The sequence below is a fragment of the Lepus europaeus genome, chromosome 4, assembly GCF_033115175.1.
Source record: "Lepus europaeus isolate LE1 chromosome 4, mLepTim1.pri, whole genome shotgun sequence".
NCBI classification, from domain to species: domain Eukaryota; kingdom Metazoa; phylum Chordata; class Mammalia; order Lagomorpha; family Leporidae; genus Lepus; species Lepus europaeus.
The window spans coordinates 164,114,268-164,135,606 of NC_084830.1; the positions used below are offsets into that span (position 1 = coordinate 164,114,268).

Genomic DNA, 21,339 nt, shown 5'->3' on the forward strand with positions numbered 1-21,339 from the left:
CTTTTTGTGTTGCTGAGCCAACATTTTGCATGGTGGTGCAGAACCAGTGTACCTTGCTTTTCCATTTATAACTTTTTCTTGTATCTGAGTAGTGTGTGCCTATCCCCGGGTCACAGAGGTAGTGCTGTATCTGTGTCTCACGGCTCTATAGATGGTGACGCGTGGAGAATTAACCGTTCTGTGTGTGAGGTGGAGACAGAGATCCTTCCTGTGTTCATTTCAGAGCCGTTTGTTGAGAAGACCTTCACCGAGCCGCCGAGGGCCGTTGTTGGGAATGCGTGGACTGCTTGTCCCTGGGCTGATTTTGCCTCATTGATCTGCTTGTCTGTTTCTAAGCTACCACGTTGTCTTGGTTACTGGAGCTTTACAGGAGGACTGCAATTGGGCAGAGTAAACTTCTCCAAACTGTTGGAGCTGTTTTAGGTCCTATGCATTTTTCTGTAAATTCCCGAGTCAGCTTGTCAGTTTGTACTGCTCACCACCCAGAGAAGACTGTGGGCATTACACTGGGATTGTACTGACTCTGTAGGTCACATTTGAGAAGGTGAATGTCTTACCCATTCATTTATCTTTTAACTCCTTTCAGTTTCCGCAGTTATGCATTTACAGTATTTTATTTCTTGTAGTCCTAAGTAATATTTTTAATAGTATTGTGAATTACATGTTTTAAAATTTGCTGGCGTGTAGAAAAACTTGGTTTTTATGACATTGTATCTGCTGTTCTGCTGCCTTATTAAGTTCCTTAGGGTCTTGCCCTCTTTGGGGTGACCCAGGGGACTCTGTACAGCCGCAGCTCCACTGCTTGTGACTAGAGGCAGTTTCCAATCTTTCTTTTTTTTTTTTTTTAATTAATTTTTTTTTTGACAGGCAGAGTGGACAGTGAGAGAGAGACAGAGAGAAAGGTCTTCCTTTTGCCGTTGGTTCACCCTCCAATGGCCGCCGTGGTAGGCGCGCTGCGGCCGGCGCACCGCGCTGATCTGATGGCAGGAGCCAGGTGCTTCTCCTGGTCTCCCATGGGGTGCAGGGCCCAAGCACTTGGGCCATCCTCCACTGCTTTCCCAGGCCACAGCAGAGAGCTGGATCGGAAGTGGAGCAGCTGGGACACAAACTGGTGCCCACATGGGATGCCGGCGCTGCAGGCAGAGGCTTAGCTCACGACGCCACGGTGCCGGTCCCTGTCATTTTCTTATAGCATTTTTGTCAGGTTTTTGGTTAAAGGGTTCACAATAATTTGGGAAATGTTCATTCCTCCAGTTTTCTGTAAGAGTTCATATAAAAGCAGCATTCTTTCCTCCTTAAATATTTGATAAAATTGACCAGTGAAACAGTCTCTGCCTGGAAGATTTTTTGTGGGATGTTTTCAGCTGTAAACCCCGTCTCTTTAACACATGTGACGCTGTTCACATTTCCAAGGTGTTAGGTGTGGGTTTTGGGAAGTTGTGTTTTTAAAAGCATTCACATGCGCACCTCCTGGTCTCTTCAAAGTCTGTTTCTGGTGACTGCTCTCCCCGCCCCACGCCCTGCAGATTGTGGTCACGTTGTCCTGACACGTCCGGCCCGTTGTATTTTGCAGGTGTGTGGTAGGAGGCCTGGCTTCTGCTGTCTTTTCGTAGGAAGGGTCAGGTTTTTTTCCTGCAGGCTGTTGATTGTTGTTGAATCCTCTTGACATGCAAGGTTGGGTTTCACGCTGTCATAGGTGGGGCTTTGCAGGTTCTGTCTTCATCATGGGTGACGGGCCGGCATCCCCACGGTGACTTCACCCTCTTCGAGGTCCCTGCGGGCTCTCGGCCTGCGCGAGGCCTTCCGGTCTGGCCTGCAGCTGTTCGGTGAGCACACTCAGCCACACAGCCGGGGGAGCTCTGGGGTCCTGGGGCAGCCCTTGTTGCTGTTACGCTGCCCTGGAATTTCAGTCTCATCAACAGCCTCAGCTTCTGCCCTCAGGCTCCTGAGCTCCGTGAGCCCATTGCTGGCAGAGCGTTAGGAAAACGCACCAGGCAGGCCGGGGGCCGGGGAGGCTGGGCACCGTCACCTGTGCCTTCCTCTCCTGGGGGTGGGGCTCGGCCCTTGCACCTGCCGCCCAGTGTGGAAGCAGCTGCTTTATAGGGTGGAGAGTGGAAGGCACCTCTCAGAGGTTGCTCCCTTTTGGCCACAAGCAGAAGTTCAGGAATATTCTTTTGAGGCGAGATACCAATCAGGTATTGCCTCTCAGCGCCACAGGGACCAGGAATGGAACACCTATTGGAACTTCAGTCTTCTCTCAGCATTCCTTTAGTCTCGGTTCCGTGGTGAAGCTGTCAGCGCCAGCAGATCAGAGCAATGCAGAGCACGAGGTGACCCCGTCGAGAGTTGAAGTGAGCTCTCCAGAACTTATTTTTCAAATGAGCCATGGAAAGATGGAGCAGGTGTTGGGGATGACTGGTACCTGACCTTGATTAATTGGCTAGATGGCCAATAGGGCCAGGGTGCCGAGAAGACAGACAAGAACGTGGCCATGTGAGGAGCAGCGGCCAGGGCCGGGCAGCCTGGGCAGAGCGGGAGAGCGGCAGGAGAGCAGCTGGGGCGTGCAGTGTTGGGGCGGGCGGTGGTCCAAGCTCAGAAGCGATGAGGGAAGGGGCATTTGTCGTGGAAGGGAGCAGTGTGGGGGAGTGATGACGACGTGGGTGGGAGCCCTCAGCTCGGGGGAGGCCTTGCCGCTCTCCTGGGCCAGGCCGGGCCAGGCCGGACCCGTGACAGCAGTCGCATGGAGACGTCAGGCGGGCAGCCGAGCAGCCGTGTTAAAGACGCCGTGAGGCGGTGGATTATTCTGTCCGCAGCGCACAGGCCCTGCCTTTCATTTAGGACGACAAAAACCCGAGGGCTGTCGACGAGGAAATGTCTGGGGTGCTGTCGTCAGACCTGCTGGCTCCGGGACTCCCAGTCTCGTCTCGGCACCTCGTGTGCCCTGGGGTGCCGTGCTCCGAGGTCACGCGTGCTTGGGCTGTGTGCCTGTGATACACTGAGCCTCGCCTCAGTCCAGCTCCTGCGACTCTCTAAGTGTTCGCTTGGTTCCCTTGAGACGAGGAGGGGGGAGGGGTGAAGGGAAGGGGTGAAGCCAGGTCAGCTGCCGTGAAGGCCTTGAGATCGGCGTCTGTGGGCATTCAGCCCCCACGGCCCAGTCAGCCACAGCGGGATCTGAGGAGTGGCCCGTGTGCTCTCCAGACACACACGGAATACCACAGAGCTGTGTGACACAGTGTGTGAGCTTGCGGTCTACCTAGATGGGTATCAGCGCTAATACAGACTAGGTACGAATGGTGTTTCGGATACCGGTAGTCCACCCATCTCTCTGTTACTCCTAAGTCCCTACCGCCGGGCCTACAGACTCCCCGAATGGAAGGATCCACTGAGGCCCAGGATGCCTGGGACCCTGCTACTCCCTCGGGGTACTCCAGATCCCCACTGAAGAGCTTAGAAAGCATGTTTGAGACTCAGCAGCACAGGTACAGGGCAGCACAGACCCTCTGTCCTTAAGAGCAGTAAGGGGAAGTGCACCAGTCCGTGGTCCAGTGAAACGTAGGGTACAGTTCCGTCCAGCGCGTTTCTCAGCTACATGGCCCGTCACCATTTCTATCCTAATGTCAACCTTCCCATGTGGGTGGAGCTTGGGTGCCTGCCTTGTGGGGCGGTGCCTGGTCGGCCAACAATGGCTTCCCTCCTTCCACCTGAGTGGCGTGGGCTCCCTCTGCTGGCAGCAATGGCTTCTGGTTTTTCTTTTTATTGATAGACATGGATGATGAAGAAGATGAGGTTGCCAGGGCAAAGTGGTTTCCCGGGTGAACACAGAACAGAAGTGTGGAGCATGTGACAGGGCTTCACCCGGAGCTGCTGGCCGTGCACCCCAGGGCTGGCTGGGCTGGGGGCTCCCGCAGGCTCCTGTGGTCTGGAGGGGAGGGAGGCCAGGACCGTGGCATCTCCTGATCCTGTTCACCCTGACCACTCAGGGGTGCCTTGACTTCCTCAAGCCGTCTGGTAAACTTCCACGTTTTCAGTCTAAACTTCCTTTTAGAACAGTGGTCAGTATAAGAACTGCAAAATAATAGAAGCCAAATGCCACTCAAGATTTTACATTTTATTTGTATTTAAGAGATTGACTTCTCTATTGGAAAGGCAAAGTGGTAGAGAGAAGCAGAGATCGCTCTTCCATCTGCTGGTTCACTCCCCAGGTGTCCACAGCAGCCAGGCTCGGCCAAGCTGAGGCCAGGACCTTGTAACTCCATCCGGTCCCACGTGGGTGCCAGGGACCCAAGCATGTGAGCCACCACCTGGTGCTGCCCAGGAGCGTCAGCAGGAGGCCGCATTGAGAGTGGAGGAGCCAGGACATGAACCAGTTTTCCGACATGGATGTGTCGTGTTTTCCGACATGGGCGTGTGTGTCCCAGGCAAGGGCTTCGTTTGCTGGGCCACTACGCTGTGGTTAAAGTGAAATATCTGTGTCAGATGTGGCTGAGGGATGCTTTAGAAAAACACTGCATAATAGTGGGCTGCCTGTTTATTTCTTATATATGTTATGCCCTTGTATAACTCAAGGTTCTGTTTTCTTCGGAGAGTTAAAGTATCTGCATAATTAAGGACCTTTTCATGAAGAAAAATGGCTTAAAATCCCACAGCTGTCTACAGCCACAAAATGATATTGACCTGCAGAATTTATTCCACATTACTGATTAAATGTGTGCAGATGGGAGCCTAAAAATAACACACTCCTCACTAGTGCATGGCTTATGTTTGCCGCGCTGAGACACAGGTGGCTGGGCAGTCGTGGGACATCGGCATGTCTTAATCTTTGGAACGCTGCCCTGCCTTAATGCTGTCTGAAACTGCTGGTTGTTACAGAACTCCAGCTAGTAAAAACACATCCGGGGGCCGGCGCTGTGGCTCAACAGGCTAATCCTCCGCCTTGTGGCGCCGGCACACTGGGTTCTAGTCCTGGTCGGGGCGCCGGATTCTGTCCCGGTTGCCCCTTTTCCAGGCCAGCTCTCTGCTGTGGCCAGGGAGTGCAGTGGAGGATGGTCCAAGTGCTTGGGCCCTGCACCTGCATGGGAGACCAAGAGAGGCACCTGGCTCCTGGCTTCAGATCAGTGCGGTGCGCCGGCTGCAGCGTGCCAGCCGCAGCGGCCATTGGAGGGTGAACCAACGGCAAAGGAAGACCTTTCTCTCTGTCTCTCTCTCTCTCACTATCCACTCTGCCTGTCAGACAAAATAAAACAAAACCACATCCTAGTGCTACAGAGCGTAAAGCACAGACGAAGCCCCTGAAGCTTTAGGAGCGATATTCACGGCTGGAAGGGCTGGTGCTGCCACTCAAGCTGGGTCCCCTCGTGCAGATTCTTGTGGGAGGGGAGTGAAAGGCACTTCCTGTAGAATTACAGCATTTTCTGTGGAACTACAAATTAAAAGCTTAATACATGGAGATACCCTTCATTTTTCCTGATACTTACTGTAAAAGAAAGTCTCATCAGAAAGGAGACAAAGGTATAATGAGAAATACAGGTGCCTGCAGGGGCTGGCCTTGTGTTGCAGTGGGTTAAGCGGCTGCTTTCAAAGCCGCCATTCCATGGCAGAGCAATGGTTGGAGGCCCAGCTGCTCCACTTCCGACCCAGCTTCCTGCTCATGTGCCTGCCAGGCAGCAGGTGATGCTCAAACACTTGGGTGCTTGACCCCATGTAGGAGACCCAGATGGGGCTCCTGGCTCCTGGCTCCAGCCTGGCCCAGCCCTGGCTGTTGCAGCCATCTGAGTAGTGAACCAGTAGATGGAAGGTCTCCGTCTCTGTCTCCCTGCCTTTAAATGAATAAATAAAGTAGATCTCTGGAATATAGAAGCCCTGTGATTCGAACACTCAGCAGTTTCTGCCGTCTGCAGTCTTCCGTGTGTGGTTCAGGCTCACCAGGTCTCCCGCTGGGCCAGGGGTGGTGGTCCTGGGGCTGTCCCTGCTGGCCCTCATCACGTGTGCTCCTCTCTCACCCTGAGGGAGCATTGGGCTCTGAATCTCACCACTCCTCCTCCGGCGTCAGCCACGCCCTGGCACACGCCCCTCATTCTGCTAGGACTGAGTTCCTGTCTCAGGTTATTCACTCCCAGGATGCCTCAGTGTTCAGGAATGGATCCAGACAAGTACTAGGCCCCTCCCTTCCACCACTCAGCCTTGGCCGCTGACTTCCAAGGCCTCCCTTGACTGGTGGTTTTACCCAGGGGAAGTCCCCCACCCGCCATGGGCATCTGGCTACGCTTAAAGACGTTTGTGGTTGTCACAGGGTGGTGGTGTTGGGCTTTGCTACTGGCACCTGGTCGGTAGAGGCCTCGGTGCCATTGGGCATCTCACAGTGCACAGGACAGTGCCTCCAAAAAGCCTTAGTCAAGCCAGCAGCACTGAGGGGGAGAGACCCTCATACAGCCCGAAGACAGCAAGTACCCTACCTCCCTGTTGCACCTTCCTGAAGTAAGAGTGATTGGCAGTGGAACAGCCTTCTCTCTTCTCTTCTCTTCTCTTCTCTTCTCTTCTCTTCTCTTCTCTTCTCTTCTCTTCTCTTCTCTTCTCTTCTCTTCTCTTCTCTTCTCTTCTCTTCTCTTCTCTTCTCTTCTCTTCTCTTCTCACAGGCAGTTAGTGAAAGAGAGAGAGACAGAAAGGCCTTCCTTTTTCCATTGGTTCACCCCCCAAGTGGGCACTACGGCTGGTGCGTTGCGGCCAGCACACTGCGCCAATCTGAAGCCAGGAACCAGGCGCTTCCTCCTGGTCTCCCATGCGGGTACAGGGCCCAAGCACTTGGGCCATCCTCCACTGTACTCCCGAGCCACAGCAGAGAGCTGGACTGAAAGAGGAGCAACCGGGACAGAACTGGTGCCCCAACCAGTTTTTCCCTGTCTCGTCTGGGACTGCGGATGAGAATGGCCTGGCTGGAGAGGAAGCCAGCTGGCTGGGAGCGTGGTGGGTGATGAGTGTTGTTTTCTCCATTACAGGAGAAGTCCCGACATCCAAGCGAAAGAAGAGTTATGGAAGCATATCCAGTGAGTACCGCCTTCTCTTCCTGTTGCTTAAAGCCCACAGAGTTTTAACACAGTTGCAAGAGAGACCTGTACTTGGGGAGGGAGCCGCGTCTCATTCGTCATTCTGTGGCACTGGCGGTGGTGGCCTCACCAGGCTGGCAGCACCGACAGGCAGCCCTGGTGCCTCTCCTGAGGCCATGTGGCTCACCTGCTCACAGGTCTCTGGCCAGACACTTACAAGTGAACCTCGGGAAAATTAAATTCAGAAGCAACGACAGCCAGGCAGGGCAGAGAAGCAAGGGTTTCACAGGGAAGTGGGGGTGGCTGGGGTCTGGATATGGAACAGTGGAAAAAGGCAGGAGGGGTGAAGGGGATTCAAGGTCGACCTCTTTATTCTTGGCTTCGATTTCTATTTCTTTTGCAAACATTGTGTTTCGGACAAGGTGGGAGAAGGAAAACGCACCTGCAGGTGGTGAGAGGTGTGTGCCAGTGTCACGACTTGTACTCTGATTTCCTTCCAGAAAGGAGCTCGTGGACCCTTCTGGGTTGTCGGAAGAGCAACTGAAGGAGATCCCCTACACTAGAGTGGAGTGAGTCTGGCTCTGAGTCTTCCCCCAGAAGCTTTCTAGTGCTGAGGGTCCACTCGTGCCCTCCAGTGTGTTCATGCAGTGTTTGGAGTTTTAGTTGTTAACTGAAATTAACAGTGGGTGTTGGGAGGGAGGTAGGAAGGGTGGGAGTGACACCAGTGATAACCACTGAGCCTGTTAGCCAACTCTTAGCCGCCCATTTGTCCATGATAGGTGCAGGAGGGCCTTTGATGATTGTCGGTATTAAATTGAGATTATTTTTTAGTGATTAGTTACAAAATTTATTTGTACTCATTATTTTAACACCAAGAGAACTGTTTACCACAAAACCCCGCGCCATCAGCCCAGGCCAGTGCCTGTCGTGCAGGAGGTCACAGGGCTGGCGAGGCTTCCTAACAGCAGAGCGGGACCCTGTCAGTGGCCAGGGTGGCTGCAGCGCAGCTGTGTGCCCTCTGTCCCGCTGTCCGGGTGCAGAGGGTGAGGGCCTGCTCACTGCTCTCCCTTCCTGCACCCCTGCTGCTTTCCAGCCCAGCCTTCCCTGGCATCCCCGGATCTTTAGGCAAGAGACTGAACTTTGTTATTATTAGCCATCAGTACCAGCAGCCATACATAATGATGGTGCATGACACGTTCTGATGTGTATGTTTTGAAATCATGGAATTAAGCTACCGATTTGTCACCTCACCTGCCCGTGTGTGTGGTGAGAATATGTAACATCTACTCTCCAGGCAATTTTCAAGTAAAGCTCAAGTTCCTGAGAGGCCAGTGATCAGCTGCTTCCAGTAGCACTGGCACCATGTCTGCATTGTGGATCTTCCTTCCAGGCCACTGGAGGAATTACCTCAGTTGGGTTTGGGGGCTCCATAAATACACACAGCTGTGCATACAGGGTCTGTGAAGAGCTCCACTCTCATGCGTGGCCAGAGGCGCATTCTCCTCTTGTTTCCTCGTGATGTTGGAGCCACAAAGGCTGGGTCCGATTGTGAGATGCCGTCTAGAAGCGGTGGTTCCTTTGTGGTTCGGTCCAGGGAAGGAGGAACTGCCCGTCGCCCTGCTCTGACGCCCGCGGGGTTTGTCTGTCCCTTCAGGACTCAGGGTGACCCCGTCCGCATCAGGCACTCACATTCGCCACGGAGTCACCGCCAGTACCGCCGGTCCCAGTGTTCAGATGGAGAGCGGTCGGTTCTCTCAGAGGTCAAGTAAGTGGGCAGCCCTGAGCACATCCGTGCCCTGGTGGCTGCAGAGCAGCCCAGGCTGAAAGAACTTTCCAGAACATTCTGTATCTGCCCAAGAGGCTTTTCCTACTTGAATTCTGATTCTGTTAACCCTAAAACTCTCTCTGTAGTTCAAAGACAGACCTGGTCCCACCTCTGCCGGTGACGCGCTCCTCGGATGCTCAGGGTGCTGGAGGCGCCACGGTTCATCAGGTGGGTGCCGAAGTCCAGGAGGTCATAAGCTGCAGGCTGGGAGGCCCTCTGAGCTCTGGAGAGGTGCGCTCATGACTGGCTCCCTCCCAAATGTTTTACCAGGACGTGTAGGATCCAGAACCAGGGCACCCCCTAGAGAAGAGCTGGCCATCGGGTGGGGTCTAAAGTGGTCCAAAGCTCGGGCAAGGCCAGGAGAGCCAGGATTCTAAGGTTTAAGGACGTGGTTAAGGAGGGCCGTCGGGGACACAGCAGAGCAGCGCTGCTGCCTGAACAGAATGAACCTAGCGCTCAGCTGAACTAGGCCAGGGCAGTGCTATAGCTCACGTGTCCAGCCCGGTGTCTGACGTCGTCTCTCATGGTGCGTTTTTTAGTTAAGATGGAAAAAATGTGGGTTGAATGAAGCAGGTAGGTGGCTTCACACCTGGCCAAACGGCCACCCCACAACGCCGGTGACACGTATGACTGAACAGGGTCAGCCCATTGTGTGCAGTGCCGAGGTTTCATCGTCTGGACCGTGGATCCTGTGGAAATTCAGTCATGGCTCCTGTGTCTGCCCATACAGATGTATGAGCACGGGCAGTTCTGTAGGCAAGTTCGGGCAGCTCACGGCCAACCTGGGTGAGCATCCGGCCCAGTGGTGTCTGCTCTGATGCCCTTTGCTTGCCCAGTGACTCGAGCAAGGGCCTTTAAAAAGAGCACATGCCGATTCAGCGTAGCGTCGGTTCCCTAGAACCAGGTTGGCAGATGGAGAGTCACTCGCAGCAGCCTGTTGGGAAGGGGCTGCTGGGCAGCGGACGATGGTGTGGGTGGAGGTGGAGTCCCAGGGAAGTCACGGGCTGACCCCCGGGGAACACTGGAACTGAGACTGCCCTTGAGTCCATGGCGAGACTGGAAGGCTGGACCTCTACTTGCCACACTCACCAAGTGGCTGTTGTTGGCTAAGCGGCACTCCTGGGAGACGGCTGACTCTGGGTGAGGTGGGGTGGGAATGCCTGAGCCCAAAGTGCCCATCTGAGCAGTGGGCAAGGCAGCTGACCAGCCTGCACGGCACATGAAGGAATGGGTCCAGGAGAAAACAGCAGGTGTCTACTCAGTGCTGATAGCGCCGCTTCAGAAGCAGTTCCAGGACTGACACTTAGACTTTGCATTCAGACCTGCACCTGTACGTCTCGCCTCATTCCCAGGTTACACTTCTGTGGCCTGGAGTGCATTCCTTCTGAGCCTCCATTCTTCACCTGTAACTTACATGCTTTAGGCTTAATGTGGAGGTTAATAAGCCCTGTTAACTTTCAGGTTAATCTTCCATTTAAGTTGGCTTCAACACAGACTTCAGGTAAATTTGCTTTTCCCACTACTCTAGATCCAGCTTCACTCAGGAATCTAAAGACAGGTAAACGAGACACACTCGGTGCTGGGAGACTAGCTCTGTCTGCTGCACAGAACAGCCCACAGGGCTGTCTTCATCAGTGGCATCAACTCTGGGACGTGCCTGATTCCAGATTAACAGATACGCTCTGGGCACACCTCTGAGTGATGAGCTCTGGTCTCAGAGGTGGCAGACTGGCCTTTGGGTCACATGTCTGCGGCCTGTTTCTGTGCAGCCTGGGAGCTAATTAGTGGTTTTCACTTTATTACTTTAATTTGAAAGGCAGAGAGCGCCCCCATCCACTGGATTACTCCCTAGATGCCTGCGCTGACCCAGGGCCAGAACTCAGATCGCTCATGTGGGTGGCAGGGACCCAATTACTGAAGATATCACCTGCTGCCTCCCAGGGTCTGCATCAGCTGGACTCAACAGCAGTTTAGAATGGTTACTTAAACTGCCATTAATACTGACGGGCAGGATGTGGCCCAGAATCTGGCCTTTTGCAAAAAATGTTTGCTGATCCTGGCCTACACACACGTAGTCTGTAAAAGGAAACAGAATAATCAAACCAGCTGAGCTGATGAAGAACCAAGGCCTGCAGGTGCAGGCAGGGCAGTCAGAGGAGACCCTCCCAGAAAGCGGCACCGGAAGCTGAGACCCCGGCCTGGGTAGCCGGCTGTGTGGCTCAGAACCCACCGAGGCAGGAGAGCTGGTGCTGGCAGCGCAGAGAACACAGGACCCACAGGCCAGGACTTTTAGTCCAAGTGCCAACAGGAGGCAGCAGTTTGGCTGCCGTGAGTAGGTGCTGTGGCCAGGGGCAGGAGCCACATGACGACACTGCTGGGCCTGCGCCTCATCTTCCCTATTATGCAGAAGGCAGCTCAGGGAACCCACACATTTCCCACTGCGTCTCTGATCCTCCTGCCTCCCTCCCCAGTGTGCCTAGGCTGACGTGGACACAGATTATGCTGGTCATAGCCCAGAGAGAAGACTGCTTCTTTAAGAGGGACAGCGCTGCCCATCACATGTGAGGCTGCCCTCTGGGAGAGTATAGCCAGTAGCCTCATCTGCTGGGGTTGCTGGGAGGTTGCCAGCCATCCTTGGGGCTGCTACCTCTGGAAATACCGAGGACCCAATAACAGAAGTTTTGGGGTGTCATGCATGTGACTGTCAAGACTGCTTGTTTTGCAATTAATGAGAGTATTTGTTGAATATCTTTTGACATTAACTTTGCATGGTTATAATTTGATGTCCTAACTATGAAAATACACTTGATTTGTCTATTTTGTTCTGAATCTTTCTCTTTTTCCCATTTCAGCGAAGAAATGGGTCTAAAGATAGCCTGATTGAAGAAAAATCTCCAACGTCTACAAGCAACCTGGCTGGAAAACACCCAGCAAAAATAATAAAAACTATCCAAGCTTCCCGCCTCAAGACAGAGAGCTGATGCTGGTGGAGGGCCAGGGCCGCTGGGAAGGGTGTGTGCGCCACTGGTGCTTTGGAAGCTGTGAACCTCAGGCCTGCAAAGGTTTCTGCAGCCTGAGGACACCGCCTTTCGCTCTTCTGGGGTGAAGGGCAGCAGACTTGCGCTGAAGGACCTGTGTCTTAACTGGAAGGACAGCAGTCTTCCAAAACTCCCTGGATGCCACATGCTCTTCCTGAACAGGAAAACCCCCAGTCCACTGCCGGCGTCTGCCATCTGTGCCAGGCCAGAAGCTCCTGACTGTGCTGGAAGCCTGGGCTGCACCCGGCTTGCCAGGCAGCAGGACACCCAGTGGCAGGAAGGCCCAGATGCAATCAGAGGCATCGGATCGACTGCAGGCATCGTATTCATACATTAAGTTCTCTGTAATACTGTATGTTGTGGCACTGAGTTCACTGGTTATTTACACATGATGTAAAACCTTTTAAGTATTGCTTTTAATTTCTAAAGTGTCCTTGTGTTCTCAGAAAAAAACTAAGTGTGAATTTCAGATGACCTCTGCCCCTCAGCTTCAAATGGTTTCTCCACCTGCCTGCCCTCGCAGGTTTCCTGTCCAGATAACTCTGCCACCTACAGGCGACAGGAGTGCTCATGTGGGATACCTATCTCCCTGACCAAAGCTGCCGGCAACCTTGACTCTTCCCAGGCCCAGCCCTGTCTACTGCTCTGTTCTCTCCTGTGTTCATACCCGTTCTCAGCTGGACTGCTACATGGTTTTACATTTAACCACAAATCCCTCTAGCCACTCCCATCTCCCTCATTCTTAGCAGTCCCTGTTTAGAGCTGTCTCTAATTAGGCCTTTCCTGCAGCCTTCTTTTGCTTGCCTGATGGAACCTCAGTCAGCTTCTGCTTAGGAGCATGCTTTACAGCTCCACCTGTTTTGTTGTTGTTGTTAATTACTGGAATCTCAAACCTGAGATCCAGGACTTAAGAGTTTATTTTTGTAGTTTAGATGAGTGGGGTCCTGCTAGGATCAAAGGGAACTCAAATTCATACACAGGCTACCGCTACCCCTGGTTGGATTTAGAGCCACTGTGCTTCCAAGTGTGCAAGCTGGACATCTACCTAGTAGCCCAAGGGCCACTTTCAGGTCTTGGCTTTGTCCTCTCCTTTCAATCTTACTTCACCTGGGCCCAAGCTGGCCATGTGCTGCTTAGACTGCAGTGGCCAGTGAGCCTTCTGGCGCTGATCTTTCTGGATTTTCATTCCTTGCTTTAATAAAGCCCAAGCCTTAAGCAGTCTGGCCTCTACCTACCTCTTCAGCTTCATTTGGCCACCACACCAGGTCATGAGCCTCACTGAGCACTCCACTCTACCCCGGGGAACTAAGAGGAAAAGCAGCCAAAGCTGACAAAGTGAACTCAGCCCACACATTCCCTCAGCTGCCTTGCAAACAGGAAACCATGCCTCTCAACACTGCTCTCAGGGCTCCCTGTCAGATCCCATCACGGGCCTTATCTCACTGCAGTTGTTTCACATCTGTGGTTTTATTCCCTCCACTAAGCATTAAGCTTCCAGAGGGAGAACTATGTCGTGTTTTGCTGTTGTGTTCCCAGCTAGTAATGTTTTCAATAAATTTCTTTGAATGCCTAAGCACTTTGTTCTTTCCTGCCAAGTAAAGGCAGAACATGGGCTAATGGTAGGTGCACAGTGGCCCAGACATCAACTTCTCTAGCTCTAGCATGTGAATCACTTTTTTAAAAAGGGCCCTCTCTATTTGACAGAGAAAGATCTTCCTTCCGTTGGTTCACTCCCCAAATGGCCGCTACGGATGGAGCTGTGCCGATCCAAAGCCAGGTGCCTCCTCCTGGTCTCCCATGCAGGTGCAGGGCCCAAGCACTTGGGCCATCCTCCACTGCCTTCCCGGGCCACAGCAGAGAGCTGGGCTGAAGAGGAGCAACCGGGACTAGAACCCAGCGCCCATATGGGATGCTGACGCCTCAGGCAGAGGCTTAACCAAGTGCGCCTCGGCGGCGGCCCCAGGAGTCACTTTTCTTTAGGCCTTGCACAAGCTTTCAAGGCTGTCAATTTACCCCACTGAAAATCACTCTTAATTGCTGACTATTTCGGGGGGGGGGGGGGGCGGCGGCACGACTCTCCCTTTGAGCTCTCCGGGAGGAGGAAGCCATTTCCTGGCAGCGAACCACTCAGAACACAGAGCTTTAGCAAGCACATCGGTTTTTATTTGTAGCTTGTCTATTTACCAGCCGTCCGCAGGCACGGATTTCCGAGCTCTTCAGACTCCGCAGAACTGATTCACACAACTCTTGAGTTCCGATTTCCAGAATCTTCACGAAGGCTGTCCTAAAACTAAGGAGAAAAGGCTGGATTGAAGAGCCGTGCCGTGTCACCGGAGTCCCCTCCTGGCCGGTGACGCTGGGACGCGCCTCGCCTTCCGCCCGCACAGCGACTGTAGCTCGCGCAGCTCCCGCACCCGAGGTACCGCACCAGGGGCAGGAAAAGGCTGCCAAGCGTTCACTGTGCGCCTTTCTTGACACCACATTCGCCAGTTTCCAAGAGCGAACGGGCAACACAAAGGCCACACGGCCCCCGGCCAGGGCGGCTGGCGGGCCCACGCGCGCCGCCCCCAGCCGCCGCGTCCACACCGGCTCGAGCACTCACCCGCGAGGCTGGCGATCGCCCGCTCCCGCACCCCGCCGCGGAGGCCGGGCGTGAACGCGGGGCACGGTGATGGGAACCGGGCCTCCCGGCCCCGGGGCCGCCTCCCCGCGCCCGGCTCCCCGGCCCGGGCGCGGCCACCACACACCGCGGCGGCGCGCGGAACCCAGGAAAGGCCTCGCGGCGCTCCCACAATGCTTTTCTACGAGCGGAAGGGCCCACTTGCGAAGGGCGGGGGGGTGGGAACGGACCGGACCATCGGCCGCTCTCGCGAGACCGCGCGAGAAGCGCCCGGGAAGCGCCCAGTGGCTGGTCCCTAGCAACCGCGGGGAGCGCGGGACTTTACCTCAGGCTCCGGCGGCCGTCAGCCCGCGTTTCGGCGGCGGCGTTTTTAAAAAAATCAGTTTGGTATCCATGCGTCCCTCCTGCTAGGCAAAAGCAGCCCGAGGCCTCTGTACCCGGCCTGCCCTCACCGCCCGGGCGTCGGGTGTGCGGGTCCCCGGGCGCGCGGGGTCGGGCGGGAAGGACCCGAGCGCCGCGGGCAGCCGGGCGGTGGTCGCGCTGCCCCGCCGAGGGTGTAGGCTCCGACGCTCACGTTGCCGACGCCATAAGGAGTCAGGTTGCCTCGGTGTTAACAACCCAGCTGGGGCTAAGCGGTCCCCAGGAGAGCGTCGTGCGGCGTGTGCCGCGCTCTGTTTCTGCCAAGTCCCCGAATCCGGAGCCTGGCGCGTTTTCCGCACGGAGCCCCGCGGCGCAGCTGCCCTCGCTGTGCGGGCTCGGGTCCGCGGGCCCCGGCCGGGGTGGCCAGGAGACCCCGCGCAAGACACGCGCAGGGGCGAGTCAGGCAGGGCTCCGCTGCGGCGAGGAGCGGGGGTTTGGCGCGGACGTTTTGGAGTTGCCTGATTGGCGCCACGGACCTAAAGCAAAGGTTGTGAATCGGCTGTTTTCCCTGCGACCACCGCCACTGTCGGGGGCACAAGCATGGCCGTGACGCTGACCCCTGTCTGTCCCTCAAGTCCTAGCGGAGACTCATCCGGAGCCCACAGCCCCTTCCTTTGAAGCTCACCGCTAAAGGAAAGAGGGCTTATTCCCAAACTCGTTCAACTGAATCCCTCAATAACTGCAGCTTTTGTGAAATCTCGGTTGCACCACAATAGACTGGTTTGAGGAAACAGAACAACACGCAGCGAGCAGACCGGTAGTGGCCCCGAGAGCTACCTTGAAGATGACCAAGTCAGCGTGAGGCCCTCACAGGAGCCGCAGTGCGAAGTGATCACGCAAAGGTAGATAAGTACAGAGCTGGCTAGGAAGTCACTGTCTGACACAGGGGCAGTGTAGGGGAGGAGGGAGAAGCACCAAGACGCGAAGACACCCGGGGGAAGTCCTGAGGTTGCCTCCTTGCTAGGGGCAGTCGGGGAGAAGTCTCTGACTTGGCACAGCCAGCACACCTGGGCGTGTGTGCAGCGCTGACACCTGTTCCCTTGAGTAAATGGCCATCACCTTGAGCCCCAGTTGCTTAACAGGGAGTAACCATGCACCTGTGCGACGTGGGTGAAGCGTTCAGAGGCCCGTGGGAGTATCTAGCACAGGGGATGGTACAGAAATGACGCCCGGGACTAGGCTCTTCCTCCGCTCGCACGGGAAATCTTAGATTGATTTCTTAATTTGGGTGCAGTATGCTGCTGTTTTTCCTCCATGGCTTTACAATTGCTTCCACTTTCCCCCTCTTCTTTTAGATCTCTTCCTAAACCGTTCAAGAGTAAGTAACACATTTGTTCCAATTATTACGTTAGTGTTGGGCGTCAGGAAGTCTAAGTTTTTCTTCTTCCTGTCTGCTTCAGTCCCATACATGCTGGCAAGGAAAACCAAGAATGAAATACAGGTAGGCAGAAGGAACCTGAGCAGACAGGAGATGTTTCCTACTTAGTCTCTGCTCCACGCTGCCTGTAGGGCTGAGGTGCTGTGTAAGGATGTACATGCTGCACACGACAGTAGGGCAGACACGGGACAACCCGCCCTCCTACCTGTGTGGCAGGCAGAGTAGGATCCCCGGAGATGAGCCTGTCCTGACCCCAGAGCCTGTGAATGTTCCATGACACAGCACAGGGGGCTCTGCAGGTGTGATTAGTGTCAGAGACCTTGCGATGGTGCTATCTGTGGTTTACATGCGCTTTGTCCCCAAAAGGGTCCAAGTGTTGGAAGCTAGTCCTTCAGTGTGGTTGTGTAGAGGTAGGGGGACCTAGTGGGCGGTCCTTAGGCCAGCTGGGGGTGTGCTCTTTGAAGAGTTTAGGGTATTTCTTGTGGGGACCCAGTTTTCATGCGAATTGTTATGAAAGTCTGAACCTGGCTTCCTCTGGCTTTCTAACTGAGATGTGATCAGTTGCTCCTATAACTGCTCCCCCTGTTACAGTCCATCACCATGGGTCCTCAGCAAAGGGGAGCCAAGCACTTGAGTCTCTAAAAAACCTGACTAAACCTTCTCGTAAGTGGCTTGCCTCGGTGCTGTTACAGTGATAAAAGCAGGCTAATACAGATGGGGAGGTAAAGATGGAAGAAGGAGGGCGAGTTAGAGATTTGGTAGCAGAGAAGGCAGTGGCACTGAGACGTTAGAGGAACTTGGCCCTGCATTTCTGGTCTTGAAGAAGAGAAGAGGCTACAAGCCCAAGAATATGGCAGCCTGCAGAATCTGAGGATGGCCCTCAGCTGACAGCAAGGAAGTGGGTCTTTGTTTCTGCAGCTGCAGGTGACTGAATTATGCCAGCGACCGGTTAGAAGCAGACTCCCCACTAGAGTCTCCAGAAGGAACATGGCCTTGCTAATGCTTAGATTTCAGCTCATTTGTTCCAGTTATTAGGTTAGTGCTGGGTGTCAGGAAGGGACTCAAACCAGGCTTAAGACCTTGTAGAGCTCTGCTGTAATACATTTGTTAACATTTGTGTTGTTCTAAGCTGCTCAATTTGTGTTAATTTGTTATGGCAGTAAGAGCAAATTAGTATACCCTAGAAAGGGTGGAGAGTAAGTGAGCTTTATCTCTTACTCTAGCCTTTTTTGTTTCTTCTTAATTTTTTCTTTCTCTCCCTCCCTCCCTTCCTCCTTCCCTCCTTTCCTTCCTTCCTTCCTCCCTCCCTCCCTCCCCCCTTTCTCTCTTTCTTATAAATTTAGATATTTATTTGAAAGAGTTACAGAGAAAGAAAGAGAGACAAAGAGATCGTCCTTCCACTGGTTCAGCACTCAGATGGCTGCAACAGCCAGGGCTGGGCCAGGCCAGAGCCAAGAGCCCCATCCAGGTCTTCCCCATGGGTGGCAGGGGCCCAAACACTTTGGCCATCTTCCACTGCTTTTCCCAGACCATTAGCAGGGAGCTGGATCAAAAGTGGAGCATCTGGGACATGAACCAGCACCTGTATGGGATGCTGGAGCTGCTGGCAATGGTTTTACTCACTATACCGCAATGCTGGCCCCATGGTCTCAATTTTCTGGTTAGGAGTGTAAATGAGATTTTTCAGACAAGCTACACACATTTCATTTAAAAACACTTAATGCGTAATGGAGTTGACTTTTGTTTGTAGTGGGTGCTAGCATCTATGAGATTTTTTTCCATTTGGATAACTGGTTGTTTTAAGGTTGTTAAACAGCCCATCCTTTCTGCACTGGTCTACCATGCTACTGTAGTCATATATCAAGGTGTTTTCAGTTAGTTTGCTTTTCGAATGGGGTATTTATGTTATGTTTATTCTGTCCCAAATTGTCTATCATCACTCAGCATTACACTGTCTCAGTTATTGTGTTTTATATTAAGTCTTGATACATGGAATGGCAAATACCCAAACCTCATCTGTATCACCACTCAGGCACCTTGATCTTTCTCTGGGAAGTCTTAGCCGTTATTTCCCTTTCATCTTACACATAATTTTCAGTTTGTTTGAAAAGTTCAATATAAAACACCATTGAGATTTTCATCGGTATTGCCTTGGGTCCATGATAAACAGGGGAGAGCGAAGGCGGTGTATGGGATGGTTAATTTTACGAGTCACCTCATCGGGATCACAGGATCTCCAGCTGTCTGGTTGAACGGTATTTCCGGGTGTGTCTGTGAGGATGATTCCAAGAGAGGTGGGCATCTGAGTCAGTAGATGGACTAAAGTGGATTTTCTTCCTCAGGGCAGGTGGAGGAAAGGAGTATCCACTGGCTCCCCCTAACTGCTTGAAGTGAAACGTCCAATTCTGCCCTGTGGCTCCTGGTGCTCAGGCCTGCAGACGCTCAGTGTGATCTGCACGTCTGCTCCCTGGTTCTCAGGCCTTTGAATTATACCACTGGCTTTCCTGGGCTTCCAGCTTAGACAGTGGATTGTAGGGCTTCTCAGCCTTCATAATTATGTGAGTACCTGCACACACACACAGTGTGGTGTGTGTGTGCATATGTGCAGTTGGGCCATCCTCCACTGCACTCCCTGGCCACAGCAGAGAGCTGGCCTGGAAGAGTGGCAACCAGGACAGAATCTGGCGCCCCGACCGGGACTAGAACCTGGTGTACCGGCGCCGCTAGGCGGAAGATTAGCCTGTTGAGCCACGGCACCCTTTAGATTACTTATAATACCAAGTGAAATGTGAGTGAGTTGTAAAAAGTAGTTATACTGTATTGTTTAGGGGATAAAGACAAGGAAAGATGTCTGTACATGTTCAGCACACTTTTTTTTTCAGGTGTTTGATTTTGAAGGTTGAATCTGAGGATGCAGAACTAGTGGGTCTGGAGGGCTGACTATATCTCTAAATAATTTCTGTGTCTCTGTCTCTAGCTCTGTCTTTGTCTATATGTCTACACTGATATCTTTATCTATCTAAATCTCTTTCTGTTTCTCTGGAGAAATCTGAATCATACAGAATGCCATTCCATTTATTTGTCTCTTCAGGATCTTTCAACGTTTTATAACTTTCTTGCTATAAACCTTGTACAATTTTTTGTTAGGTTAATTCCCAGATCTTATTATTCTGTTGCTATTGCAAGTAACTTAAAATTAAATTTTCTAACCAGTCACTTCCAATCTATATTAAACCTTTTTCTTTTAAATATCATTTTTTAAGATTTATTTATTTATTTGAAAGTCAGAGTTACACACAGAGAGAAGGAGAGGCAAAGAGAGAGAGCGAGAGAGAGAGAGAGGTCTCCCATCCACTGGTTCACTCCCCAATTGGCCGCAGTGGCTGTGGCCATCTGAAGCCAGGAGCCAGGAGCTTCCTCCAGGTCCCCAACACGGGTGCAGGAGTCCAAGGAGTTGGGCCACCTTCCACTGCTTTCCCAGGCCATAGCAGAGAGCTGGATCAGAAGTGGAACAGCCAAGATCCGAACCGGTGCCCATATGGGATGCCAGCTACCGCAGGTGGCGGCTTTACCCACTACGCCATAGCGCCAGTCCCTTAAATATTATTTTAAGTAATTTTCATAACTTGTAGATTCTTTCTTGGTTTTCTCCTTAAGCAATCATACTGTCTGCAGAAGCATTATTTCTCCCTTTTCATGTCTCACACCTATTTATGGGGTGTGTGTCTTTGAATGCTTAGCATGGCACTTTGAGTAGACTGTTGATAGCAAGTGTCACGTTTGCTCTTGATTTTATAGGGGGATCTTAATGTTTTGGTGTGTTTGTATGATGTGTATGACATTTTTTATGCCTTTCCTATTGTTTACTTGGTTAAGTAAGTTTCCTTTTTCTTTTAAAAATTTTTATTAACAATAATTGTACACAATTATGGGCTATAGTATGACATTTCAATGCATGTATACATTTTCAATGTCTGTAAACAATATGTACTTCCCCTTCTTTGATGTTAGTTTATGATTGGAGCGTCTTTCTTCCATTTGTTCATATAATATTACTATTATATAGTAAAAACAAAAAACATAGTCTCCCCACGATGCTATGTACAACTAGGAATTTATCCCTTCAATTGAACTCCAATTTGGTACCCATTATCTAAACTCCTTCTATCTCCCTACTCCTCCCAATCTCTAGTAATTACTCTTTAGACAGATGTTTTATTTTTTGATTTGTGTTTTAGCATCCATATATAAGGGAGAACATGTGATATTTGTCTTTCTGTGTCTTTAATTCTGTCCATTTTGCTGAGAGTGACAGGATTTCATTTTTTTTTAGGGCTGAATATTCTTTTATTTACACGTAACATTCTTTATCCATTCATCTGATGATGGGCACCTTCATTGATTCAATATCTTAGCTATAGTGAGCAGCACCACAATTAAATGGAGCAGGGAGGAGCCGGCTTGTGACGTAGTGAGTAAAGCCAGCACCTCCAGCATACCACAGGGGTAACTGGTGGAGCTCCACTTCCCATCCAGCTCCCTACTAATGGGGAAGTGTTGGAAGATGGCCCAGGTGCTTGGGCCTCTGCATGCACATGGGAGACCAGAAAGAAGCTCCTGGCTCCTGGCTTTGGCCTGGCCCAGCACTAGACATTGTGACCCTTTGGGGAGTAAATCAGCAGATGGAAGATCTCTCTCTTTCTCTCCCTCTCTCTCTATTGCTCTGCCTTTCGAATAAATTAAATAAATCTTTTTTTTAAAAAGTGGAGCAGGTATCTCTTTATACTGTAATTTATGTCTTGGATATATAGACAGTATTGACATTCCTATGGCAGTTCTATTCTAGTTTTTTAAAAAATCTGCATACTGTTTTCCATAGTGGTTAGAAATTTACATTCCCGCAAATAGTGTATAAGAGTTTGTCTTTCTCCTCATCTTTGCCAGCATTTGTTACTTCTGGTTTTTTTTTTTTTTAATAATAGCCATTCTAATAGGAGTAAGGTAATACCCCACTATGG

The 21,339-nt window shown here is 52.1% G+C and overlaps 2 protein-coding genes and 1 non-coding gene across 3 annotated transcripts in view; 2 read left to right on the forward strand and 1 right to left on the reverse strand.

The window, feature by feature from the left end:
- The window catches only part of EPB41L4A (erythrocyte membrane protein band 4.1 like 4A), a 208,259-nt gene extending 194,783 nt beyond the window's left edge, over nucleotides 1–13,476 (forward strand). The window contains exons 18-22 of the mRNA XM_062189328.1: nucleotides 6,993–7,040; nucleotides 7,541–7,609; nucleotides 8,695–8,805; nucleotides 8,952–9,033; nucleotides 11,718–13,476. Of these exons, the coding sequence (XP_062045312.1) occupies nucleotides 6,993–7,040; nucleotides 7,541–7,609; nucleotides 8,695–8,805; nucleotides 8,952–9,033; nucleotides 11,718–11,846 (439 nt within the window). The 3' untranslated portion in view covers nucleotides 11,847–13,476. The remainder of the gene's footprint in view (nucleotides 1–6,992; nucleotides 7,041–7,540; nucleotides 7,610–8,694; nucleotides 8,806–8,951; nucleotides 9,034–11,717) is intronic.
- Nucleotides 13,477–14,291: 815 nt separating this feature from the next.
- On the reverse strand, nucleotides 14,292–14,424 carry LOC133758961 (small nucleolar RNA SNORA13). The gene has a single exon (XR_009865857.1). It is a non-coding gene; the product is annotated as a small nucleolar RNA SNORA13 (small nucleolar RNA).
- A 911-nt stretch (nucleotides 14,425–15,335) lies between these two features.
- Nucleotides 15,336–21,339, forward strand: part of NREP (neuronal regeneration related protein) — a 343,157-nt gene continuing 337,153 nt past the window's right edge. Inside the window, exon 1 of the mRNA XM_062189330.1 lies at nucleotides 15,336–15,785. The gene's annotated coding sequence lies outside the window, so the exon portion shown is untranslated. The remainder of the gene's footprint in view (nucleotides 15,786–21,339) is intronic.